The sequence below is a fragment of the Caloenas nicobarica genome, chromosome 2 (genome assembly GCF_036013445.1).
Source record: "Caloenas nicobarica isolate bCalNic1 chromosome 2, bCalNic1.hap1, whole genome shotgun sequence".
NCBI lineage: Eukaryota > Metazoa > Chordata > Aves > Columbiformes > Columbidae > Caloenas > Caloenas nicobarica.
Window position 1 is genome coordinate 7,298,914 of NC_088246.1, and position 27,708 is coordinate 7,326,621.

Here is a 27,708-nt window from a genome sequence, read left to right on the forward strand (position 1 = left end):
AATACCATATAAGCTCTAGTTCAGACTTTGCACTGTAGATACTCTCAAGCTACAGACCAAATACTTCCTTGCAAAAATCATCCCAGGGACTTGCATCAATAAATGAAACTTGGAAGCAAGTATCTCAGATTAAAAAAAAAAAAAAAACAACACACAAACAAAAGAAAATATAATGGCAAAGATTTCAAGCCTTGGCAGTACTCCTTCAAGGTTTGAGATGTTAACTAGATTATCACTACCTTTTGGTTGTCTCTGTTGAATCTGTGAATCCCAACTGCTTCAGGAGTAATTTCCATCACATCAAAGTAGAAACCTGCATCAAGAAACATTAAAGAGTGTCGTGCCTGCTATTAGCCCAAAGTTGGAATCTTATTTTAGCACACAGCTAAAATGATAATAAATGTTTATCACGTATTTCGAAAGACATTTGAGTCACCACACAGCCTGTTTCTTAACTATTTTCAGTCCAGACTTTTATCGCATTTAACTACTTTCAGTTTACAAAAATTTGGATCTTAGAGCATGTCTGGCTCTAGGCATCCAAACAATATAATAAACAAAAAGCTGACAAAAGAGCGCACGTTCACCAGAACACAAACATGCAAGTAATGTAGATAATATAGAATACATCTCAGAAATAGTTTCAGTAGGTCACATGCAAGGGTGAACTTAAAAAAAATATATAAAGAAAAGGGTATTTTAGTAAGAAGGGTACAGGAATACTGGAACACTTCATGCACTGGATTAGATTTCATGAGCTTATTAGAGAACATCAGATATTTTAAGTCATGAAGCAGAGCTGGTCTCTGAATAGTTTTGATGAGATCTGAAGAAACCCAGCAATGCTTTGTAGACAGCCAGACAAAAAACATGAAGATTTCTTTTGTGTTGACAGCAAGAAAGGCTGGTCAGAAAAGATATTCAAAAAAGGAGACAAAAAAACGACTGAAAAACTGAAGAGAATACCTAAGAAAGTAAGGAGATTTTTTAAGGTTCAGATCTTTGGAATAAGAGTATTCTGTCCTAGCAGCCCTATTAATATTAGCCAAAAAAATAAAAACAGTACTATGCTTTAGCACACATGGTCTAAAAAGACAAAAACGTTCTGCAAACCTGCCAGTAAGCAACGCTGTGGGTTACAGGTCTGCAGGGACTGTATATCCCAACATTTCCTTTCTGAACCTGGTCCACCAGGAGCATCTTCTCACACCGTGGCAAATGGGTGATAAAAGGGACGGTGCCTCATCAGTGACTTCCTTGCTCTGCTTCCCTCAGGAACTCAGATTACCAATAAATATTACTGTATTTTTACATGTATACTATAGCTTCAGGTAACCCAGAGGTTATCCAAACATGCAGCTTATCGAGTGTGACTCTCAAACATCCATTTTTGCAGGGGACTGAGATGTCCAGGTGAATATAACATAATACAAATTTTAAAACTTTAAGGCAGCGTCCTGGTATAGCCCTGAAACCAGTAAAAATACTTTCATCAATTTCCAATGTTTTTAATACTGCCTAAAGTGGCTGACTTCTGGGTTTTGGAATAACTTCTTCCCACTTTCTGAAACACCTGAATTGATTTGTCTTCTAGTGAAAAGAGATTCCTGGTCATTTTAATACCCTACAGAGACTGGATTTAATAGACAACAGAGCTTCTAAAAATGAAACCAGTGCTCACTTCACAGTGTCAAGAAACTGTATCTTAAATTCTCTTTCCTAAGGAATGAAGTCCTCTATAGCTTAAATATCTCCATTAAAAAAATTGGCTACCTACAGGTTTTTTATATCAATTTTAATCATATCAGTTCAGATCTAGTATGATTGCAATGATTTTAAATCCAGCTCTGCAACAGTTAATTCTTCATCTTGGTTACAAGTATGTTCACCTTTAAATAACTTATTTCAGAGCTATATACTACACCAGTGAAAGGTTAAACTGTGAGAAAGAAAATAACTCAGAACTTCGAATACATGGATTTATTAATATTTTTGAGATATTTCCAACATCATTTTGTTTGATCTCATTCACTTAATATAATGCAGGAAAAACAAGGATTAAATTACACTGTGACAGACATTGGGGAAAATGCAGGAAATCTAGACACCATTTGAAATTACTGCCTTGTTCACATGCACTGAACAAGGTTCTAGAGTATTGTTTAGAGATCAAAACCAAAGAAGATTGAGAAAGAAATAGTATGTAGAAACTTAACCCACTTGGTTTGAGTCTTCAGCAAAAAGAAACAAACTTTAATGAAAGCCTCCTTCAGAAATCACTAGTTTTAAATGTTCTACGGCTAAGATGCTACTAACGCCCTCTAAATGACCAAAAGAGCTCCATAAATGTCATTTTGTTATTTACTGAATATTGAAGAAAATAGTATCATGATACTTAGAAATGCTCTGTTGGCAAGCTAAGTACACATTAGGAACTTCCCTTCCTCTAGTTAGCTTAATTCTTGGTCTTTATCACGACACAAATAAAAAGTAGGTAGAGCTCCCACAAAACCATGTGTCTAAGCAAACCCTGGAACTCCCAGCCCTGCTAAGGCTCATACCCAAGTTTCCATTGTTTCCAGCAACCGTAGATGATAAAGCTTTGGAGAATTCATCCCAGGAGCCTGAAGCACAGTCATCTCTGATCCTCTCTCTCATCAGAGAACCATTCTTGAAACTGAAACACACAAACATACCATATGCATTTTCCAAAACATTTAGCTCTAGATTTTTAGAGCAATTTGTTGTTTTACTCAATATTGGAGTTTATTGCATCAGCGGAATACAGCTGGGCAAGCTAGAATATATTATCATCTCCTCATTATAGAAAGAGATGCAGAGGTAGAAAACTAGATAGGAGAGAAAACAAACATTACAGGATGTTTTGAGGAATGCAGAGCAGAGATGCTGGTATACATCTTTCCAGAGAGCAAGCTTAGACCCAGCTTGGCAGGCCATGCTAAACCCAGGTTATCTCCGAACAGAGTTCAGCCCACTGCCTGACTTACTGCCGTCTCCTGAAGCTCAAAGCGCTGGAGAACGCATGGTACACATTGGTGGAAGAGCAGAATCACAGAATGGTTGGGGTTGGAAGGGACCTCTGAAGACCATCCAATCCAACCCACCTGCTAAAGCAGGGTCACTAGAGCAGATCACACAGGAATGTGTCCAGGGGGGTTTGAATGTCTCCAGAGAAGGAGACTCCACAACCTCTCTGGGCAGCCTGTTCCAGGGCTCTGGCACCTCAAAGGAAAGAAGTTTCTCCTCATATTCAGATGGAACCTCCTGTGTTTCAGTCTGTGCCCGTTGCCCCTCATCCTGTCATTGGGCACCACTGAGAAGAATCTGGTCCATCCTCTTGACACCCACCCTGGTCCACTGCCAGCAAATCGTGCTGTCAAATATGCATCTGTTCAGTGTTTATGGTCTTTGTACCCTCTATGCAGTCACCTCCTTTGCTTTCTCTGTGAATATAACACTCCTGCAAAATACTGCAACATTGGACTCAGACCCAGAGGAACGCAGTTTGAACACTCTCCAGCACAGAGAGTTATCAGGGCAACTCAGCAGGAAAAACACAGAAAAATCCAGAAAGAGGGCAAGGAAATTATTAAACTTGCTCAGCAGCTGAAGTTACTCGAGTTTTCTGTGCAAATACTCTGCCTGGCAGCTCAGGTACTCTTTTCTACTAACTCAGGTAAGTCTCCTACTAACTCCAGGGGACAGGAACTCCTTATATCTGCACGGCTACAGAAATACTTCGTGTTCTGAAAGGCAGGTTTAGCCTTTTGCAATGTTAAGCTGCAGTAAAAGAATGGCAGTATAACAGTTATTCAGAAAAATGCCTCTGCATCTCCTTTCCTATTACAAGCAGGTTGTTTATATAGCTCTTCTACATAGTAGAAGTGGGAAAAACAATGGGCGAAGAGAAACTTGAATGCAAAACTTCAAAAACAACCAACTGCTGGAAAATCATACAAAGAAACCCAGTAACTTACACTTGACATCGCGCTTTTAACTCAACTTCACAAGCACGGTTGCCATTGTCAGCTACAGCATCTTTTTACTGTACAGGTGAGACTCTACAGTTAAAGGGCAGATTTGAGCTTTGCTGAAGTTACAAGCATCTACAATCCAGCAGATTTAGACAAAAAGTTTATCTGCATATGACTTGTAAATATTTGCCTAAGCACTATGACCTCTTTTGGAAGTTTTTGCCCTGAATGCAGTGACTCAGTGAGGGAAAACACAGCTTCAGGCCATCTTTCCACCTACTAGGATGGCAAGGAGCCAAACAATTCCTGAATCCCAGCAGCCAAAAGCTACCATGAGGATCATTCTCTCAGCTGGGTTTCTGGAGATCTCGGTCTTTTCCACATGCACAGCTTAATACATCCCTGAGCAGCACTCCACCTGCCCCGTTATGTCCCCTCTGGACTGCTAGAAGAGCACAGAAGTTACACAGCCTGGTCAAGCTTCTGACATTTCACGTTATTATATTTCAGAAAATTGTTATTCCTGTACATTAAATGTATTATTATACCTTAGATTCATAGAGAACTGGCTCTATGTATATGTAAAATAATTTCAGGTTTTTATTGCCATGAGAATTTATTCTCCGCAACTCTGCACTTTCAGTTACTCAAACTAAACAGTAGGAATGATATAACGTTGATGCAAATATTTCAGCAGTAGATTGCCATATACTGTACAGAATGTGGAGTGTTCTATTCATTATCACTTTGCAAAAGAAATAAAAAACACTATCGCAGAGAAAGAAATATATGTTATTTATCCCAGATGTGCAAAAAAGAAATGATATTACCATAAAAGTGCCATATATGTTTGAGAATCAACAGGATTGCAGAAGATATGACCTTCTAAGGCAGGAGTTGGTTCTTGGATCCACAGAAACAATGTGTCACTTGTGCCAAGGCTGATCTGGAGGGGGGAAAAAAAATAATTGAAGCGTTATCACAATGTGCATGGAAAGCAATACAGAAATTAAATTAAAACCATTTGTTATTACCACTAATTGTTTTTAAATTACACATTAAGTCAGTTGGATTCGTGCTGAAGCTAGCTCTGACTTGGGTTGTCACGTCACTGAAATACATCCTAGATGGAGACGTAGGTTTTAATGTCTGGAGCATTACTTAAAAATAGTCACAAGAGTTTACTTAAAATCCTTCAGGCAGCTTACAGATTGATAGAAATAAAGCAAGTGTGAATCCAATAAACAGAAAATCAACACTAGCAGATAAATTTAACTGATGACCTATAGCTATCTGATATTTCATTTATTTGGGGGTATGGACAGTTTCTGGGAGTAAGTTTTGACTTACTGCGATGTCTCCCTCTTGAAGTCTCATCCCTGCCAACGATGCTGAAAGCAAAGGGTCAGAATACCAGAAAGAAAGTTACTCTTTGGATTCAATTATAGCATGCTGCATAAGACATCATACTACATCACATTCACCATCTCAAAGTACAATATAAACGGTAAATTCACTCATGATCACCTTGACCTATACACTGTAAAAGATGGGCAAAACATTTGGGTGAGGGAGTGATTTTTAACAGAATCAAAACGCTCAACACAAAAGATACAACCACATAATTCTCTAATGTTTTGTGTATTTGGGGTTTAAATACAGTGGATCCTTGCTTAACACCACACTTCAAAGGAGAAACCTCCCACTTGCATCAGGCTACTCACATTTATCGGACTAAGCTGGATTTGAATCTCTGGAAGAAAAACTGGACTTTTGGGAAATGCAGTGTTTAAACATCTCCAGAATATGAATGTAAAACAAACAAACAAAAAAAAATCTGCGTATGCTACTGTAATACGGGTATTTTATTTTCACAGTCTTGAGAAACTTTGTTCTACACTGAAAGAGTCTCCAGGATTCAAAACAACTGACCCTAAATTAACACCTTCCTTTATACTGAGATCAGTCTGACAAAAGGGCAGCTCTAATTCTTAACAGAAAGCCTATGAGGTCCATCTCCACCTTTTTGCTTGAGAAGATGCAACAGCAATTTTAAGTTCATATTTTCTAAGTTTAAGTGTTAGCAATTCATAGTAAGAATAGCCCCTTAGGGGCAGGCAAACCAAAATGGAAGTTATCAAGAAGCAAATTAAGTCATCTCTACTACTATGCAAAAGAGAATTCATCTGTCAGCCCCAGTTTATGCAAGATGTCTGTATCTCAGAAGAATCAGTGATGGAATGCTGTTGAAAAAAAGGTATTAATGCTGATAAACACGATATTCTTTCACTGTATAGGGAGCATCTGAAAATCAATCAGATTGATCTGGTGTTTTCGTACATACATAATCATATTCACTGAATCTTATACATTTAAATCATCTCACCTGGATTGTCTCCTGTAAATGCTACTACTTTACAGTCTGGGCTAAACCCATAACGCTGACTGTAATATGGAGAAATGGGCCCCTAAGGAAAGAAGGAAAAAGAGAGGAAAAAAATCTCAAAAAATGGAAAATAATCTCACCATGTATGACACAATGTGTTGTAACATAGAACTGATAAACCCTGAAGCATCCGTAAAAATAATTTCTGTGTATTTAAGGTAGGAATGAATATTTTCAAGATTTTGAACCCCATTTTTTTTGTTGTTGAGAGCCTCACAGAAATACCCTCATATTAGATTTTGAAAGAGGATAAGTAAATAGTAGCATTTTAGCTCTGAGTCTCTCTCCAGTTATTCACATCAAGTAACACAAAACACATCCATCTATTTTGCACATATACATGAATATTAATATACAGAAATTAGAAATTCAATGCAAACATAAGAGGAAACACAACATTAATATACAACACAACATCAAATCCTGGAATATGACCCCTATTATTTTAGGGGTCAAGAATGGTATTGTTTTAAGTCACATTTGATAGCCATAGAGAAAAATCAGAAGAAAACTATCCATAAAAAATAGAAGGACATCTATAAGGATTATTTCTCCATTACAGAAGATTGGCACCAAATTCAGATGGATATTTACACTGTCTTACATGTGCACCAGCTAAAGCAATAGCTCTTTCTGTGCTGGGTAGTAAGACTAAATTCATTTACTCTGCGAGATGTGCGGCTTGATTTGATTTCACCATTATGCTACGTGAACTGAGGAGCTTTAAATATACCAAATTATTCACAGAGATTACCTGATTAACTCCACAAAGAGTTTAAAACCAGGTCACTATCAAGAAATGCAAATCTTGGGCTCTGTTTCTGCAGTAATAAACACTGTGCACAGCTTTGCAGTGACCAGGTGTCTGTGGGCATGAGGGGTGAGCCCAAAGATTCTTATCACTGGAGCATCTACCAAAACTTTTCTCATCATGCAAGAACCCCAAGTGATCAATGATGAAAGCTATGACAGACAGCAGTTTTCAAAGGTTTCTGTTTCTGCTCTGGCATGGATATTCACAACACACCTGGAAATACTAAATCCAGCAGCGTAGCTCTGAGGATAACTGTACGCATGCCTGCGCACACACAAATACACTCCAAGATGGTGCTATTAGCAGAACTCTCAGCACAAAGTCCCATTCGTTGCTTACAACTCTTTCTAGAAAGGCACTTACCAGGACTGAATGGGATGGCACAGGGCATCCTAGTTTTTCCTCTAACCCAGGCGCACAAGCATCAAGGCAGGACGCTGACCACACCTTTTCCCAAATCTGCAGCAAGTTCATACCAGAACCTACGAGACAGATCAGAACAAAAGGTATCTAGCATTAAACACAAGACGGTACTGTAACAGAAAATTCCACCTCATTGCAGGCAACAGAAAATTTAAGGATGCATATTTTAGAGTTATAAGAGAATGGTTCCAGCTCTTCTAAGCACAAAAGACACTGATGATTCAGCCTCTGGAAAGCATGCACCTGTACAGGTAACAGAAAAAGACTTCTCTGATGCACAATGCACTGGACAATGCAGTTATTCCCAAATTAAGAGCAAAAGGAAGAGCGTGGATAACTCCCCATCAACTCCTCCCCAAATTTTCAACCTCAGACAAAAACTTCACTAAAACTATCTAAAGGTGACGCAGCAATGTCACTCGATGGTGTGAGATGCTCACCTGAGGCCTAACAATGAAGAAATTCCCCCCTGGGTGCTGCGGCTTTACACTAATCCTACCCTTAAGTAGAGTATCATATAAGCATCTAAATCCATGCTGACTAATACTCCTCTATATTAATGTTTCCTTCCTCAGAAATTACAAAAGAAGGGCTTAGAAGTCAAAAAAAAAAAAAAAAAAAAAGGAAAGAAGTCAAATTGGAAGAGACTCTCAGGATCATCGAGTCCAACCATAACCTAACTCCAGCACTAAACCCTGTCCCTAAGGACCTCATCTAAACACCTTTTAAACCCCTCCAGGGATGGTGACTCCACCACTGCCCTGGGCAGCCTGTTCCAGTGCCTGACAACCCTTTCCGGGAAGAATTTTTTCCTAATATCCAATCTAAACGTCCCCTGGCACAACTTGAGGCCATTTCCTCTTATCCTATCACTTGTTACTTGGGAGAAGAGACCAACCCCCTCCATGCTCCAAGCTCCTTTCAGGCAGTTCAGAGATCAGAAGGTCTCCCCTCAGCTCCTGTTCTCCAGACTGAACAGCCCCAGGTCCCTCAGCTACTCCTCATCACACTTGTGCTCCAGCCCCTCAGCAGCTTCATCGCCTCCTCTGCACTCTCTGTAGTCCCTCAATGTCCTTCTTATGATGAGGGGCCAAAACTGAACACAATATTCAAGGTTTGGCCTCACCAGTGCCCAGCACAGGGGGACGGTCACTGCCCTGGGCCTGCTGGCCACACTACTCCTGATCCAAGCCAGGATGCTGTTGGCCTTTTTGGCCACCTGGACACACGCTGGCTCATGTTCAGTCACTGTCAACCAACATCCCCAGATCCCTTTCCCCAGGCACTTTCCAGCTGCTCTTCCCCGAGCCTGTAGCGCTGCCTGGGGTTGTTGTGACCCAAGTGCAGGACCCGGCACTTGGCCTTGTTAAACCTCATACAACTGGCCTCAGACCAACCATCCAGCCAGTCCAGATCCCTCTGTATGGCCATCCTACCCTCCAGCAGATCAACACTCACACCCAATTTGGTGTCATCTGCAAGCTTACTGAGGATGCTCTCGATCCCCTCATCCTGATCATTGATAAAGAGATTAAACAGAACTGGCCCCAATACTGAGCCCTGGGGAATACCACTCATGACCGGCCGCCAACTGGGTTCACCACAAACAATTCTCTCATTCTAAATGAACCCACCCTATCACCTCCCAGCAGCCTTTTTCACATAGGCTTGATAATGAATTTAATAAAATGTAGAAATAAAGTATCTATTTGAGCAGTCCAATCCTAAGCAGCATGAGCAAGGTCTGGACCTAAAGCTTCACACAGTGTGATAAACAGAAAGCATTGCACGTCCCAGCTGAGACACTGGAATAACCCAAGCCAAACTGTAGGATATCTGGGTTACACTTAATAACATATAAAACAGAATTAAATATATTAAATTAAATCAATCTCATTTCAGGCAAATTAAACACACTTAAACTACACACTGTTTTATTTGGCCTATGATGCAACAGCAGGAATTTGACAGAGCGGAAAGGCAACGTGCCTCCCACAGACAAAAACTGCATTTCCCTTTTCTGCTCTCAAAATCGCTACCACCCACAGAAAAGGAAAGATGGCAAGATTTACTCCAGGTTCTCTCAGTCCCCTACATGAAGCCACTCTTAAATCTGGCCAGCCTCTCCTTCCAGGGGTAAATTGAGTCCTCCAAGGGTAAACTGAGCCCAGCATCACTGTCTGCACCTCCCGGAGGCACCGGGTGTGAGCAGCTTCGTGTCTCAAGCTCTCGGGCATAACAAGGCTTTCTATGAGTAAATAACCTAAATCTAAAAATTTTCCTGGAAAAGTCCCAAATTTAAAGGATCAAGAACTCCTTCGCTAAATTAAATTAACCAGTAAGCAACAGAAACATTAAATAAATAGAAATTTTACTAGAGAAAGATTAGTTGTTGTTTTCTGTGTTTGTTTTGTTTTTTTTTTTTTGAATCATTCCCTCCTCCACGGAAAGTCTAGAGAAATATTTAACCAGTATCCTCCAATGCAATTTTGCAAGACATAAGGAGAGCCTCCAATCCTTTCTGCATAAAACAGGAAAAGCGCTGACCTTTATATCTGAAAAGGTCTAAGTTTCTATTATATAGAAGCAACACTTCAGTTTATTGACTGGTAGATATAGCTGCACAAAGACTTTAAATATGCCCTGAGAAAAGAAAGATGAGCTAATTTACCCCACGCTCAGAAACTCATTTAAAAGATGTGAAACAACTATTTTACAAGAACCATTAATCTGTTGCCCTGGCTTCATCCCATCCAACTGGGGGCACTTGCACAAGAATCTCTAGTTGGTGGAAAATAAAAACCAGAGCTGGACGCTCCCTGGAACAACTTCTGTTTCTCCTTTGATTATACAGGGAGTGATGCTCAGCGAATTCCTAACTCCAGCACCTCTGGTCATGATCTACGCTGCGAAGTTTAACAAGTAACGATCTGAGAATTAAGGAGAGAGGAAAAAAAAATGAATGAATAAGTAGAAAATCAAAGGCAGTCCTTTGACTTGTCACTCCGAATGGAACCCTCATCAGCAACCAAGGTCAACGACCAAGGCCACAGTCTCGTAAGGACAGAGGAAAGGGGCAATACGTGGATGAACAGCATTCAGTATTTTCCTGCAAGCACCACTGACTTTTAACATAAAATGACCAGGAGCGCAATCAGGCCTTGCTAATATTTACTACATATACAAAAATATACATGCCACAATGCTGGGCGGAAAAAAAAATATTAAAAAGTCATTACAAAGACCAAACAACGCAGACTAACTGGTTTTATGAATCAACAAATTAAATATCAATATTTGTGTACATTTATAAACAGTTAAGTATGCCCGTGTTCCAGCGCTCTGGAGCTGAACTCAAGTAGTGGAACTGCTGCCACCTCCCAAGCTACAGTAGGAGAAAATTCAGTTCAAAGCATCTTTGTTTGATAGAACAACAAAAACAAGTATGCTAAGCTATGATTTGCCTAAGGCTCTTAGAACAGCATTTCAAAAGATAAAGCTTCTCCAGGTCAAGAGCTGAATAGCTGCTCTTTAAGGTGTCTTCTAAAAGGAACAATGCCTCAAGTGTTCAAGTTGTTTAGGTCCCAAATGTATCTTACTTTTAACTTCTGCACAATATAAATGAAAATCATTCTTCATTCCATCAGAATGTAATTTGATTTTTTTTTAAATCAATCACCCAGGGTGTTCAGCTATTCACAAGGAGTGATTTGAACCTTACAAGATTGGACCTTTAAAAAGAAAAAAGAAAATCCTAAAACTGAATAGCACATTTCCTACAATAAACTGCAAATGTAAAGAGATAAGTTATTGTGCAGAGCTAAACAATTTGACAGAGTCTTTTAAAGACAATATGACCTGAAGTTAAACGTACAGAAATGAAGAATAGGTCTATTATCTGAACATTATTTTGAGAAATGCATTTTAAACTACAATATACAGGTGCAATGTAAAAGATCAAGTGAATTGCAAGAAATCATAAATGACAAGAAAACAAGTTTTTCAGCTGGATGCAAATAACTACTGCATACATTATAATTATATTTTATTACTGGAATTAGAATTCTCTCTCATTACGTTAACAGAAGAAAGAACAAATGAGACAAAATATAGCTTACAATGCCCAAGAATCTTTTGTCTTTTAAAGGGAACTATAACATCCTGCTTAGTTCTCTTCTCTTTTTTCACCAAAAAAAAAAAATTAATAATCTTACATGCTCTGAACAGTAGATAACATTTATTCAAGTTCTGTAAATATCCAGAGGTGTAACAGAACAGGCTCTCCCAAAGCTGTTTGAATAATGCAATACATATTCTAACAACATTTTCCAATGAAGCAAATTTCCATTTTCTTTAGTTTAAAATGTTTTGGCTTTCAACCAAACACAGAAATTTTCATGTTCTGAAACTGAAGCAGCACAGCTTTCCCCACTTGCTTCTAAGTAGAAAAGGCAGAGGTAACATTACCAGAAAAAAAAAATGCTTATAATTTTAAACATTTGAATGAAATGCTTCACTTTCATTGAAAAATAAAAAAATTAACATATTTATCAGAAAAAGCACCTTGAAGGTCTCACCATCTCTCTTTGAAATGTAGCACATGGGGCAGATCCGTGCGCTGCTGAGTGCCTCAAGTGCTCAGTATTTGGGCCCACTAAGGAGCAAAGTGCAAATCTCTGAAGACTTATTGTTGCCAATAATACACGAAGAAATAAAATTCAGCTGTGAAAATACATGGCTAACAGAACAGGACCAGGAGACAGATGTAATCATCGCACAACTGCTGCAAAATAAGCACGGATTGCCTTGCAATTTTTAGGGTCTCAAGTACAACTGGGAGATTTGATGTTGGAGAAGTTGTCCATTAGCTAAAATGGAGGTGTCTTGCTTTTTTCTATGAGCTTTGATAGAACAACGAAAGAGAAAAAATGAGCTGGTCTTAACACGTGGGTATCAACTATGGCTCTATAATGCAAAAATTCCTTTGAGGGCCTTGTTATCTAACCTTTCAGCTCTGAAATATATCTTCTTTTAGTTTCAGAGCAGGAGTCAAAAATGCTATTTAGAAATAACAGCACAGCTCCCAGGAAAATGCTTTCCTTTGTAATTGCCATTTAAAATTGCCATTTAAAAGCTGGATAACTGAGATAACACACAACAGAAAAGAGAGACACTAGCCTTGTCATTTTTTTGTCTTTGTTTTGATGAATAAGAGAGATATGGAAGGTTAATTTTTTTTAACTACGTTCAGGATTTTTTTGCTTGGTTTATGCTTTTTCTGTGGTCCATTTTGAAAAGATATTTCTATTGCAGATCCATATTCCACTTAGGTGAGAGGAAAAATAATCACAATACACATATTGTTGACGTCCTGCACAACACAGAGCTGAACCAGCAAAATGAAAGAACAAACATCAGAACTATGAAGTCAAGCTAAAGAATCCCCAAGTTTTTCATGCCTTTAAATAGACATTTCAACATTTCTCTATATATCATAAAGTAATGAGAAAAGGTACAATTTCATTTCAGAATATTTTCTATTTTGTAGAAATGGGAATCCTAGTATGATGAGGATAAATAAGCACAGCTGACAGCACTATCAAGAGTAGCAACAAATTAAAGCGAGTAACTTAGCTTAAAATCTAATATACTTGTGTTAAAGGCTAAAAATAAATAGCAGAGACCTTGCCCTCCTTTTATGCAAGGTGAGAAAGGAAAGAAAAATTTGCTTGTTGAACTGTTACTACGAAAAAAGCCCACACACTTACCATCACTGTAATCGATGGGTGCATAAGCTCCTAGGAAAAGGGAAGCTGCAAAACTACTAACCAAGGAGATTCTCTGAAAGAAAAAGTGTGACATAGTGAGTCTCATCAAGTATTCACTTCAGAGAAAGTAAATAATTAAGTAATTGGAAGCAGCGAATGTTAATAGATGCTTAATGTTAGGCACAGAAAGCACACAGAAATACAGCTACAAGGATTATTCGGTTCTATTTTGCTGCCTAAGTAACACAGCAGATATCAACCTAAAAGTAACCTCATGATAAAAGCTGTTAATAGCTTTGCATTCTGAAACATGCAAAATACACCTAGTATATTAGCATACTCTCTGTTATCACAAATTAATTCCCAACATGGGCGTATCACAGCATCACATGTCAAGGAAAAACACTAAAATTAAAAAAAAAAAAAAAGTCTTTACGTTGACGGAAGGGGAAATGCACGGGGTGACTGAGAGCACAGGTTTTTAGCAGCTCTGGCAAGGCTCTGCCAGGACCTTTACATGAACTCATACTCCCAGCTGAGAGCCCAGACCTCCCAGGAGTTATAACATTCCCAGGAGCTGGTAATAATCAGCTTTGCACTGAACCGCTCCCTGCAGCTCTGCCTCAGGGTGTATTCCAACAATGCGTTAAATCCAGCTGTAGGGCTTCTAGTACTGCCCCAAAAATGTCCCCACCACACGACACAAAGCACTGATCTCACAAAAACTCACCTCCACTACAGATCTGTTAGAAAAACTACCAAGTTAACCAGCTACCACCAAGATTTCTGCAGGATCAAGTATTATCCATTCCTGAGAAGCTGGCATAAAAGCTGACAAATTCCTCACTGTGTGCTCTCACTAATCCCGAAACAAATATGATGGTCACCCAATAACTAATCGGAATCAAGTCTCTACTGGTGGAGCAAGCCAGCAGCGAGAGGTTTTTTATTAATGATCACAAAACCACTGCTTCACGCAGCATTCAAAGACGGGCTATAGCCAGAGCTCTAAGAGGTGGTTATAATGGCCAGAAAACGACGCACTTGTTCTTCATGCATCTCTCCTCAAGAATATATCACATTGTGCTTAGATAACGAAGGCCTACCTGCTGCGGTGCCCCAGTGGGCACCAGTTGCCTGAAATGGAAGGAAAAGGATGAAGTTAAATTGTGAATCAGCCAGTTTAGCAAGCTGACCTAGAGAAGGAAAAACATCCACCTTCCATACAACATTGAGACTGCCAGGCTGCTAAGAGCTTCTTGAGAGTCCCCAAAATCAAGTCGGGCACAGAAGTATTCTGTCATTAGAATCATAGAATAGAATAGAATCATTTTGGTTGGAAGAGACCCTCAAGATCGAGTCCAACCATAACTGGACACTGGCACTAAATCATGTCCCTAAGAACCTCGTCTAAACACCTTTTAAACACTTCCAGGGATGGTGACCACACCACTGCCCTGGGCAGCCTGTTCCAATGCCTGACAGCCCTTTCCAGGAAGAAATTTTTCCTAATATCCAATCTAAACGTCCCCTGGCACAACTTGAGGCCATTTCGTCTCGTCTTATCACTTGTTACTTGGGAGAAGAGACCAACCCCCTCCACGCTCCAAGCTCCTTTCAGGCAGTTCAGAGATCAGAAGGTCTCCCCTCAGCTCCTGTTCTCCAGGCTGAACCCCCAGGTCCCTCAGCTGCTCCTCATCACACTTGTGCTCCAGCCCCTCAGCAGCTTCATCGCCTCCTCTGCACTCTCTGTAGTCCCTCAATGTCCTTCTTATGATGAGGGGCCAAAACTGAACACAATATTCAAGGTTTGGCCTCCCCAGTGCCCAGCACAGGGGGACGGTCACTGCCCTGGTCCTGCTGGCCACACTACTCCTGATCCAAGCCAGGATGCCTTTGGCCTTCTTGGCCACCTGGACACATGCTGGCTCATGTTCAGCCGCTCTCAACCAACACCCCCAGATCCCTTTCCCCAGGCACTTTCCAGCTGCTCTTCCCTGATCCTGTAGCGCTGCCTGGGGTTGTTGTGACCCAAGCGCAGGACCCAGCACTTGGCCTTGTTAAACCTCATACAATTGGCCTCAGACCAACCATCCAGCCAGTCCAGATCCCTCTGTATGGCCATCCTACCCTCCAGCAAATCAACACTCACACCCAATTTGGTGTCATCTGCAAGCTTACTGAGGATGCTCTCGATCCCCTCATCCTGATCATTGATAAAGAGATTAAACAGAACTGGCCCCAATACTGAGCCCTGGGGAATACCACTCATGACCAGCCGCCAACTGGATTTGGCTCCATTCACCACAACTCTTTGGGCCCGACCCTCCAGCCAGTTCTTTATCCATTGCAGATACACCCATCCAGGCCATGAGCTGCAGCTTCTCCAGGAGATGCTGTGGGATACGGTGTCAAAGACCTTACTAAAGCCTAAGTACACATCATCCACAGCCTTTCCCTCATCTACTAGGTGAGTCACCTTGCCATAGAAGGAGATCAGGTTGGTCAAATAGGTCCTGCCTTTCATAAACCCCACTGCTCCATGACCTTGCCCAATATCGAGGTTAGACTGACAGGTCTGTAGTTCCCAGGATCATCCTTCCGGCCCTTCTTGGAGATGGGTGCTTGAACACAACTTCTTGCATATTGTGAAACACTGGAACAGGCTGCCCAGTGCAGTGGTGGAGTCACCATCCCTAGACGGGTTTTAAAGACGCGTAGATGAGGTTCTTGGGGACATGGTTTAGTGCTAGACTCTGGTTATGGTTGGACTTGATGATCTTAAGGGTCTCTTCCAACCAAAATGATTCTATGATTCTTTATTGGTAAAAAGGTGCCATCGGTGCAACCAGCCCTCAAAGCCTGAGCTTGGTCTGACTAATTCTCCATTCCACAGACCCACTTCCCATCCACTAATCCATTTTTCTCCAAATTTAGTCTTAAGCTTATGATCAGACTGTATTAGTGTTCTGTTTCACCCCCTCGCCTACTACCATACAGGCTGTAGAACACGTACTTAGAAGAAATGGGAAAAAAGCATTGTCCCACAAAATACAACTTCACAACTCACTTCCCCAAGAAGTCCCCAAGGTGTCAGATTTTAAAAACCACCAAAAAATTATGATCAATGCTATCAAGAATTGCAGTAATACAAAAACACGAGCAGCCTGACTTCACTGGTCTGGATGTTTGGCATATTCTAATCACAGGACAGGAGCCCTTCCCTCATTTACATTGTATTTCCATGGAGTTTTCACCTTGCTTCAAACCATGGCATTTCGGTCACAGCCAGATGCAGACTCAACAAATTGAAACAACAATAGAACCGCAAGCTGGTTTCTGAAAATTAAAAATCACAAGGAAACCAGCTACACAGTGTAATTCATTTGCAGTAATAGAATCAAAGTAGCACCTCAAGGGAAAAACTATGAAAAAAGTATAGCATCGATTGCAGTTTTTTCCTACGCACATCTGCAAGAATGCCAGCGTGGTATGGCAGAGCAATCACATTTCCACATGCAAACGACCGGTTTTAAATGTGAGAATTTCAACTGTGTGCTTAACTGTTCACTTGCATTAGAACTGCTGTACACACAATTTATTACCGCCCAAATTAAAGTCTCTTTTTTAAAACTTTTTCCACAAAGGTGAGATCCAGTGGAGCCCACTGTCTTAAGTGTAACATTCAAGACAGAACTGAACAGATGCTCGATTTTTATCTGCCCAGTGACTAATAATTTAACAAAATAAAAAATAATGAAATTTTCAATTTTAATCTTAAAATCAAACAAAAGAATCAAAATACTCTTTAGCAAAGAAAGTCTCACATCCCCACAAAATTCATTTCGAAAGATTTTCAACTATGTTTTCCAATAAGTGTATTGAACTTGAGCCAACCTCAGTTTGCTGGTAGACCTCAGGATTCTGGCTGTAAATCTTTGCTATCTGGTTTCCTGTAAAACGCTGAGAAAGAAATGCAAATGCTTAGAAACACAAACCTTAAATGGAGTCAATAATCATTAACTCTGTGTAATGAGTTCAGTACATTGCACTTTGGATATTTAATTTGCCTGATGCATGATGAAAGTCAGTGCGCAGCAGGCAATCTGCACTGAACAGGCTATAACGTGTAGTCTCATTATGAGAATTTTGCTCACCTTTTGAAAAAAAAAAAAGCATGTGAAAAAGCATTACCATCCATAATTTACCTTTCAGAAATGACAGTTCAATGGCATGAATCACACTCACTCTGTTCACAGGAATCGGCACAATTCAAATGCCGTCTTCAAATCCTCAGAAGGATTTAGGCTATGGACCTATGGACCTCTGGAGGTATAGGTCCTATACCTATGGACCTCTGTGAGGCAGATGAATTGGGAGTAAAGCAGGAAGTTTCATACTCAAAAAAGCAGTTGTAAGAATAATTATTTTTCATCCATGTATTATATCAAAACACTGAAAACTTCTACCACTGAAACCTTAACCTTTAGCAAGTTAAAAATAAATCGTTAGTGGTACGCAAAGTCTGATTTTAACACTGGCTACAAACCTTGCATGATGATTCAAAAACAGAATCAGCAATTTGGGATGTTAGAGCCTTATTCTGTTGAACGAACAGCAAGAGCAGCCAGGTGCTGAGGTGCCTGGAAGGCAGCCCCACTCCCACTGCACAGCTCATTGACACAGTTACATGAGAGGGAAGTGCCAGGAAGAAGACATGAGTGACAGAATAATCTCTAATAGCATCCCAAACTCCTAAAACCCTCTTTTCTTAGGCCAACAGCTGCTTGTTAGCCTTCAGGGAACATTAAAAGGCCAATCTTTTAATTGCAGAAGTAACCTAGAGCAGTGATCTACAAACAGGGGGGTCATAACTCAAAGAGGGGAGATTCAAGCTGGACATGAGGAAGAAATTTTGTACACTGAGGGTGGTGAAACCCTGGCCCAGGTTGCCCAGAGAGGTGGTGGATTCCCCATCCCTGGAGACATCCCAGGCCAGGCTGGACGGGGCTCTGAGCAACCTGAGCTGGTGAAGATGTCCCTGCTCATGGCAGGGCTTGAACTGGATAAGCTTTGGAGGTCCAACCAAAAATGTTCTCTGATTATATGATAACTATGACAAGTAAACCTGTAGCACAAACTGGATTGGCATCCCACTGGAAATGTGGCTGCACAGGAGCACCCAGGGGAGAACCAGGCCCTGACATCATAAGCAAGGCACCAAAGACTATTTTGGAACACTGGCCAAATGCAACAGCTCAGCCCAGCTGCTTCCTGCAACAACATTTTCAGTGTTTGTCTAATTTCACTTTAAACTTCACGCATCTTTCTTCGTGAAACTACTGCAAAAGCAAAGTTTCATTGAAGTTTCTTCAAAAACTCTCATAGTTAATGGCTGATAGTTTTCTGCTGTGGTACCACTGCAAAGGCAGAATTGCTTCTCTGAGGAAACCGCTGAGGACTTCATTTCTGTCTACTCCTCACCTCATAGGCTTGAGAACCAGTGATGCTGGCCAGGCGCTGTGCTCCCCCCACGGCTTTCTCCAGGGCGCTGCACTGGGAAGCTGTGCTAGAATCCATCCAGATGGGGCTGTTACTGACAGAAAAACAAGCCTGCAATGAACAATATCTGTCATTAGTAAGTCTGACCCCTAAGAAGTCCCTGCTAGAGTCATAGCACCACAGCAGCCCTACGTATCAGCTCACAGTTCAGGTCTCTGACATGTCTTCTGGTCTCAATAATTACAGGAAAGCGGATACTGGGCAGCACGTCGGTCAGTGGTGAAAAGCCCAACCCAAACTTCACATCAGAGGGACGCAACAGGCTTTTTCTGCTCTGACTTGATATAAACTGCAGCACAATGTGTATTTCACATACTGTGCAGCATGATGTCTCAAGTCCACTCCTTTGGCAGCCAAAGCCCCAGGCCCTTTTATACAAGTTCAGCCCCACTTTTCAGAACTCCTCTCTAAAAAAAAAAAAAAAAAAAAAAAAAAAAAAAAAAATCACATTATCTTTCCACAGCTCTACTAACAGATTTCTTTTCGATGACTGGCATAACCATTTGGAAACACAACTGAGGCTTAGTACATCAGCAGAGAGTATTTTAATTTCATTTCCATGAGTTTCGCACAGATATTTCCAAAACTAATCATTTAACAGATCAGTTACACAAATGTCTCCCTTTAAACATACAACTGCCCTTTCTGATCGTGAAGTAAAGAAGGTAAGGGTCTTCAAGAGGAAAGCTGATTCCTCTCCGCTTTTATTTTTAAATAAAAGTCTGTGTTCAAAAATTACCAACCACACACACACAAAAAATGTTGAGGTTCAACAATGTACGAGTTTGCGTCCACACAGCAGAGATTAGTGTAAACTGGTCTTTTTTTAAAAAAAAATATTTTCTAATTAAATCACAAGCACTGCAAGGAAAGTCAGGTGCAATACTATTTTCCACCACAATTTTTAAAAAATACAAATATATTTTTAAAAGTAAAATATTTACAGGTTGTTTACAAAAATGTTACATTTTGTAAAACAGGCTGTTACTCTGACACAGAAAGATTCTGGGACCCCCACTGGCACCTGTAAGCTTTTAAAGCAGCAAATACTGTTACTCAGAAGAGGAAATGTCAAAAGCCCTGGAGCTGATGGAATAACCAATACATTTCACTTTACACTGCAGGGGCGTGAAACTTGGCCAAACAAGAGGAAAGGTTTGCAAGAAGAAAAGCCATGTGTAAGGATCAGAAAAAGGACAGTGTTGCTCTCCCTTCAGGGCTCTTTTATGCACGTTACCTTTAGCGACTGATGTAAAGGCAGTTTGGATGATGCATTCTTCAAAATCTGGATGCTCCCTTTTTTCCAGTACACACTTCCATGTTGCTGTAGAAAGCACAGAAAGTTGGAGATCCCCTCCCAAGCCATGAAGTTCACATCCTGATCTGAATTTCTAACTCTAAGGTTAGACAGAGAACTCTCTCCAAACTAGGACCAAAAAAATGCAACTTTTCAAATCAAGTGCCCTATTAAAACTCTTTAAAGATTAAGCAAAGCATATACGAAATCAGAAAATGCAGGAATCAAGAGACGATTTTGAACCACAGCATCTTCTAGTGGGAACTACTATTCTACTGCTAATGGCATCAGATACTTCTTTGAGGGCTCTCTGAGCTGTAGCCAGGGTTTCACAGCCAAGACTATTCTGTGCTCTTTCAGTACAGCCGCCAGATTCTTCAGCTCCATGCCTGTTCCAGTCACCACTAACAAACTGTAATCTTGAGAAGGTTATTTAAGCTCCATCTCCCTTCCTCGAGCCAGGCACCTCTAGTTCTGCACCTGCACGAGCCCTAGGCAAACTGCAAAGCACCATCCAGTGACCCACACATAGTTCTGATGACACCAAGTGCACACAGAATCCCCTGGGCACAGAGTACTTGACCACAGTGTCATCCAGACCGTATTTTACATCTCTCTGCCATTTCTGCAGACAATCGAGACCAAGTTTATCCCTTCTTTGGGACAAATGCTGGCACATTAATGCACCTCTGCAGTGATCTGCAGCATAAAGACATGGCTCTTCAAACAGAAAAAGGGGAGAGATGATATGGGTTGGAAGGGGTAATAAATGAAATCTGTTCTGAAAGAATCTGAAGTTGATACTCCTGTCTTGTTGGAGGACAGGTAAAATAAAGGGAATACATGCAATCTGGAAATGCACTTCTTTCATATGAGCAAGCTGGGGTTACTTGGCAGTCCCTAACTTCTGTTCCACCAAAGAATTCATAACAGAGCCTTGATACTGGCTATGATTTTCAGACATTTTGCACAGACTTTCAACTGAAGCCAATGAAATATGGAGATCACAGCAAACGTTTTGATTAATTAGTCCCAGATATATCAAGAAAAATAAGGAAAAATTTCTTTACTTTGAGGGTGCCAGAGAGGTTGTGAAGTCTCCTTCTCTGGAGACATTCAAACCCAGCTGGACATATTCCTGTGTGATCTGCTCTGGTGACCCTGCTTTAGCAGGTGGGTTGGACTGGATGATCCCCAGAGGTCCCTTCCAACCCCAACCATTCTGTGAACCATTCTGGGAACCTAAACCTCATGTGTCAGAATTAGCTATCGCTTTCTTGCTGTCCTCACTCTGAACATCGTCACCAGAGTACTAGGAGACTGACTAAATGTTAGGATGGGTTGTATAAATGTCAGAAAAAAGGCACTGTTGTGCACTACAGGCTAAATCATGGCAGCATCTTTGCCATTTCAGTATCGAAGACTATCATAATTTGGGTTTTGTTGTTCTTAGGCAGATGTCTATCCCAGGCAACAAAAACTGTGCTCAACAGGATGTTACTTTGCCTTTAGCAAACTGTGCTCCTCGCTGCTTTTTCTACTCCATTTCCACAAGGATCTGGATATGCTGAAATTCAAAATGACCACGGTCATTTCAGAATCTGTATGACCAGAGAATTCACACAACAGGAAACCAACTAGTTATGCACTATACTGGTCTAAACAACTGCACTGTAAACCTCATCCTCCACTGCCACTACGTTCTAGCGATTGCTCTGGGTGCTTCAGGTTTTAAGTTCCCCTGAGCAACGTGCCTTCTAATGGATGACTATATAGAAGCTTTGGTCTTACTTGATATCATTATGGTCTTCTCCAATACAATTATTTAAATGAAACATATCACTATACCTTATACTCTATTGAAGAAATATAGTAAGACTGATTTTTTTTCTTTACAAACTAACCTGGCCAGCACCAGACAAAGCTCTGACTTGAGAGAAGTTAAAGCCCGAAGACTTCATCTTTTGCAAAATCATATCCAGAGCCTAAGAGAACAAACAGAATCAAGAATGACTGTAACGAGCTATCGAATTATGCATACACACAATCTCTGGAATTAAACAGTAAATTCATGTCATCACAGATAAGAGTTCATTGGCAGATAATGAAAAATTAGCTAATGACTATGGACTTCTCAAGAAGCTGCATAAATTAATTTACTAAGTAAGAGGCCATAAAAGAAAAGTTGAATCACACGGGGGAGGGGAAAAAAAAAAAAATCTTTAAATAAGCTGAATCACAAAGATCCATTATTTGAAACCTAAATAAAAGGCAAGAGTTGAAGAGTTGCAATTCATTAAAAAGCCACTTTTAAGAGTGCCAGGCACAAAGCAGGATTATGTTCTTCTGTTCTTACTTTTGGAAATGGATGAAATCTAATCGGGTGCACCCTGCACCCCATCCTGCAAGATTTTAGGTATCCTCAATACCGCTGACCCCCGTGCCAGCTGAAAACTCATGGTCTTTTTAATATAAGGTTAATTGAAGTGAATTTTAGCTCTTTAAGCCACCAGGTTAACTTTGTTCATGCCACATTTTACTGAAGTTTAAAACCAAAGCTTAATCTATCATCTTTGCATAGTCTCATTCATGTCAGCATTTCCCAGGCTATCTTGACACATGGACTTCAAAATTTCCCAAGAAGCATCATATAATCTTATTATTAATGTAATAATTACAACTATTGGTGTTCATTAAGGTTCAAAAGACCAACTGCAACCAAATTTACCCAACTTCTGTCAGCTGCTGTGGATCACCAGCTGGGGGTTCTTTGAACTTTCAAATATCTTAACTATTCAAATCACACTTGTAAGACAAATTTACATAGTACCATGTGAAAGCAAGTGTTGCAGAATCTGCACAGAAGCAAGGAAGGCCTTCTATTTAAAAGAATACAAAAGAATGTTGTATGTCAAAACAAACACCAAAGTGACTGGAAATCACTGAATAAATTGCTCTTTAACCACTTATCACCTGAGACATCAATTGGTTACCAAAGCTTATTCTAAAAAAATAGCACAAGTAATGTGGATGCTACAAAAACACAGATTTAAGCCAGGCAAAGTGACAGCTGCTCCTTTGACATCTGAAACAAGAAAATGAGGAAAAAAAGAACAGCCTTTTTCAAATGAGGGAAAGTCAGGAAGGGATTAACTACGCATACAATGCTATGACAGTAAAGAGTGAAGAAACAAATGAAAAACATCCCAAAGTGTTAGCAACTTCCACAAGGTTTGTTGATAACATAAATATTTGCATATCAAAGACACAGAGTAACACTTAAAAGAAACAGAACACAAGCAAAAGGACTTTGTTGATTTCAATGATGAGTTTCACTATTGCTCTGAACACATTTCCATTTCAATAACAGCAAGGAAGAACTTGAACTATAATATATAAAGCTTGTTCATACCTTGACCCACATGAGCACGGGAGAAGTGACTGTCAATCTGTCACTGTGAATATAGACTCCACCTTGAGTCCTACAAAAAAATGATATTTTCTCTTGGTAGATTAAGCATTTTTTTTCCCCATCAAGCAAAGTTCTTCAAGTTTATTAGTAACCAAAGTAAGTTTGCAATGCTTTTATGTTAAGAGCAAGGATACCGTCAGTTTTTGAAACCTGAAAAAGCAAAAGCCAGCTCCTAGGAAGTGATGTTAAGAGATGTTTGAGCCAATTGCAAAGTAAATAACGTGCAAAGAATGGCTCTAATTCTGAAGTAAGGTCTGTAATAGACTCCAATGCTCATTGGCTCCATATAATACATAGTTATTTCTAAATTTCCTAACTGTCACCATTAGTGGCTTGAATCTAGAAAATGAAATTCAATTTTTGCTGTTAAACCATTAAGTAAATGAGTGTACTTCACTGAAACTTGTGACCACAAGGGATGACACTTTTAAGTTCTAGTCTATTAACTGAAGTGAACAAATACTGTCATCCTACATCCTATTGTGATATTTGGAACCACTGAATTTGTCTCCAAATGCCTTTTATAGAAATTCCCCTAATGCAATTTGCTTGCTGTTCTCATAGCAGCCCACCCTGACACAAAGGTGGCACCCACTTATGTCCACAAGTCTAAAGTCCCAAAGGAAAAAAAAAAAAATATATATATATATATATATATATTTATACATAATATTTTGGGGTAGATTTTTTTTCCCACTTATTTCCTCTTGGAAGTTCTTGCCATATGTACATACCAAGGAAGGCAAGAGCACCAACTACAAAACATGAACACGGCATGAACTTTTCCATGTCTCCACACATATCGATGAGACCAACAAAGGCAACAGTCACCCTGCCCCAATCCCCAAAGTTTCAAATGATATTATCCAAGTAAAACACAAGAAGTCTTACTTAAATTCCGGAAGGTCTTTATCAAAATGAACATTATCCTCATAAATGACTCTCAGCTGTTCATCAATAGCAACGACTTTCAGCTAGAAGATATGAAACAGGATGTTAATAAAACTAAGAATAATTAAATAACACTGCCAACTCAGAATGATTTAATTCTCATAGACAAAATGGGAAAGAAGATCACCCCAATCCACAAAACTTGCCGAAAGTATAGGCAAAATTTTACATTGAACAAGTTATGTTAATTTCCAGCATGCCACCTATTCAGCAACATGTCTCTTTATTTGTTTGCATTTCTCCCCTCATTTTTTTGTCTCCTTAATCACACAAGATCCAGATGCAGGCATACGCTAAAGAACAGCAGTTTACCAGGTTTGTCGATTGCATCATGGTAACCAATTTTACCAATTTTTCCAGTTTCTCCAAAGAATACACAACCTTAAAGATGCCATATGGGGGGGGGGGGGAGGGGGCGGGGTTAAACCTCTACTTTTTTTTTTTCCTCTATCTTACCAAGGAACCTAACAGACCCTTAGGATACCTTGAGAATCTTCCCTGCTCCCCAAATGGTAAATCAAACCACCAGTCTGGCAAAGCTCAGAGCACATTACGCAAGTGTATTCTGAGCTTCTGCAACATATAGAAAGCAACATCACAAAGAGGTAACTCGATAAAGCTGAGCTTTATTGTAAGCCCATATTAGAAGAGTATCACAAACCTTCCTTCTCTGTCTTCACTCAAGTCCACTCAGTACAGAAGAAAACATTAACAACCTAGAAGAAGGTTGTGCACATTTTGCACATATTTCAACTGCAAACTGCTGCTGAAGGAACAGACAAAAAACCTGCAAAGACTAAGTCATCTCAAAGAGTTGTATTCAAAAAACAAGGCCAACTCCATTTTAGCCAGACCAACATAGGGCCATTATTTATGCACTAGCATAACTTATTACTGATCTGATGCCCTGTACTGGCTTAAAAATGGCTCTGACCCGCTGCAGCTTAACTGGCTCTCTGCTTGCAGCATGGCCCCCTTAAAAAACGCTTGATCAACTTAACCTGGATGTATCTTTTCCCGCTCCAGCACAGCCATAACGAAGCGATTTATTCCCACACACCTATTTTAAACATATTCAGGCCTACACACAACTTGGACAAAGTTTCTGTTCGCAGTGTAGTAATACCCAGTTGTGCCAACAAATCAAGATTTCAACCTGAGCACCCAGGTTCACAACCCTTGGCTCACACGAGGACATTAGACAAGCTGGATTCGGGTGCAAATCCCGGCTCCCAGCCTGCCTGATGCCGCAGGCAGAGCAGTGTCCATGCAGTCAGCGTGCAGAGAAGGGCCACAGCAGCCCTTTCCGCGATTAAATGCGCCCCTAGCAGGATGGGGAAGCAGGACATACGGGGACATGCAGCCTACAGCTGCAGACAAGAGATGAACAAACAAAAGGATGAAGGATGCGCTTACGCAGGCAAAGGGAAGGAGGCATGTGAACAGTCAGGCACTGTGGCCCACAGAAGCCTTAGAATCATAGAATGTCCCAAGCTGGAAGGGATCATCAAGTCCAGCTCCTGTCCCTGCACAGGACAACACCAAAATTCACCCCATGTGTCTGAGGACGTTGTCCAGTCTCTTCTTGAACACTGTCAGGTTGGGGCCGTGACACCTCCCTGGGGAGCCTGTTCAGTGTCCAGCACCTCTGGGTGAAGAACCTTTTCCTCATGTCCAACCTAACCCTCCCCTGGCACATCTTCCTGCCATTCCCTCGGGTTCTGTCGTTGGTCACTAAAGAGAAAAGTTGGGTGCCTGTCCCTCCTCCTCCCCTTGTGAGGAGCTGGAGCCGCCATGAGCTCTCCCCTCAGTCTCCTCCAGGCTGAACAAACCAAGTGACTTCAGCTGCTCCTCATACGGCTTCCCCTCCAAACCCTTCACCAACTTTGTAGCCTCTTCTGGACACTCTCCAGCAGCTTTATCTCCTCTTTACCCCGTGTCCCCAGCCCTGCACACAGTGGATGCTCCAGGTGAGGCCGCCCCAGCGCAGAGCAGAGCGGGACAATCCCCCCCTGCCCGCGCTGTGCTGGACGCCCCCAGGACACGGGCGGCCCTTAGAACACATGAAGCACTAGGAATTGTGCAGCAGGCTGCAGGCGTGCGAGCCCCCAGCGCCGCCTGAGGAACCCGCGCAAGCAAACCCGCCGCTGGGCGGAGGAGACGAGGCGCGGCGGCCGCGGCCCGGAGCAGGAAGGCCCGTTCCGCTCCTGTGCCGCGGGCAGCGCGGCGGCCGCTCAGCGGGACAGCAGGGCGGCCGGCCCGGCCCTTGTCCCCCCGCAGCTCCCGAGGCCCGGCGGGGTGTAGCCGCCCGCACCCCCCGCGCTGCGGAGCCCTGAGAGGGGCAGTCCCAGCCCCGGGAAGGCGCCAGGCCGAGCGCAGCCGCCGTCAGCCGAGGGAGGGGAGCGGAGGGGCGGAGGGGAGGCGGCCGCGGTACCTGCTGCGTGCTGAAATCCCAGCCCAGGTAGCAGGGAGCGGCCATGGCGCGGCGGGGCCCGGCCGGCCCTTCAGCCCTGCCCCGCGGAGCGGGGGCGGTGGTTTGCAGGCCCGGCCTCCCCGGGCAGGGAGCGGCGGAGTTAATGAGTGTTGGGTGCGGGCGGGATGGCGGGTCGGCACGGAGAGGCGGCGGGAGACCTGGCGGGGACGAGCACTTGTGTGCTGAGGGACGGTGAGGAGACACCACAGCAGCTGCACAGTAACCGCCGGTGAGGAGAAAGAAAACCCAAAAAAAAAGGAGCAACTTCAAACCGCAGTCCAAATAAATTCACGAAATTTTGATGTACATATGAATGGTATCAGTCCTGTTGCGATATTCACAGACTGGCTGGGGTTGAAGGGACCTCTGGAGATCATCCAGTCCAACCCACCTGCTAACGCAGGGTCACCAGAGCAGATCGCACAGGAATGTGTCCAGGGGGGTTTGAATGTCTCCAGAGAAGGAGACTCCACACCCTCTCTGGGCAGCCTGGTCCAGGGCTCTGGC

General features: G+C 41.5%; 1 protein-coding gene across 1 annotated transcript in view; it reads right to left on the reverse strand.

Annotated features, from left to right (window-relative positions):
• Nucleotides 1-27,218, reverse strand: part of XYLB (xylulokinase) — an 84,287-nt gene extending 57,069 nt beyond the window's left edge. The window contains exons 1-14 of the mRNA XM_065629024.1: nucleotides 27,163-27,218; nucleotides 24,669-24,751; nucleotides 23,718-23,787; nucleotides 22,210-22,290; nucleotides 20,246-20,332; nucleotides 18,931-19,059; nucleotides 17,344-17,409; nucleotides 13,447-13,519; nucleotides 7,619-7,737; nucleotides 6,382-6,463; nucleotides 5,346-5,386; nucleotides 4,826-4,941; nucleotides 2,562-2,677; nucleotides 240-313 (exon numbers count right to left, since the gene is read on the reverse strand). Coding sequence (XP_065485096.1) covers nucleotides 240-313; nucleotides 2,562-2,677; nucleotides 4,826-4,941; nucleotides 5,346-5,386; nucleotides 6,382-6,463; nucleotides 7,619-7,737; nucleotides 13,447-13,519; nucleotides 17,344-17,409; nucleotides 18,931-19,059; nucleotides 20,246-20,332; nucleotides 22,210-22,290; nucleotides 23,718-23,787; nucleotides 24,669-24,751; nucleotides 27,163-27,207 — 1,182 coding nt within the window. The 5' untranslated portion in view covers nucleotides 27,208-27,218. The remainder of the gene's footprint in view (nucleotides 1-239; nucleotides 314-2,561; nucleotides 2,678-4,825; nucleotides 4,942-5,345; nucleotides 5,387-6,381; nucleotides 6,464-7,618; nucleotides 7,738-13,446; nucleotides 13,520-17,343; nucleotides 17,410-18,930; nucleotides 19,060-20,245; nucleotides 20,333-22,209; nucleotides 22,291-23,717; nucleotides 23,788-24,668; nucleotides 24,752-27,162) is intronic.
• Nucleotides 27,219-27,708: the final 490 nt, after the last annotated feature.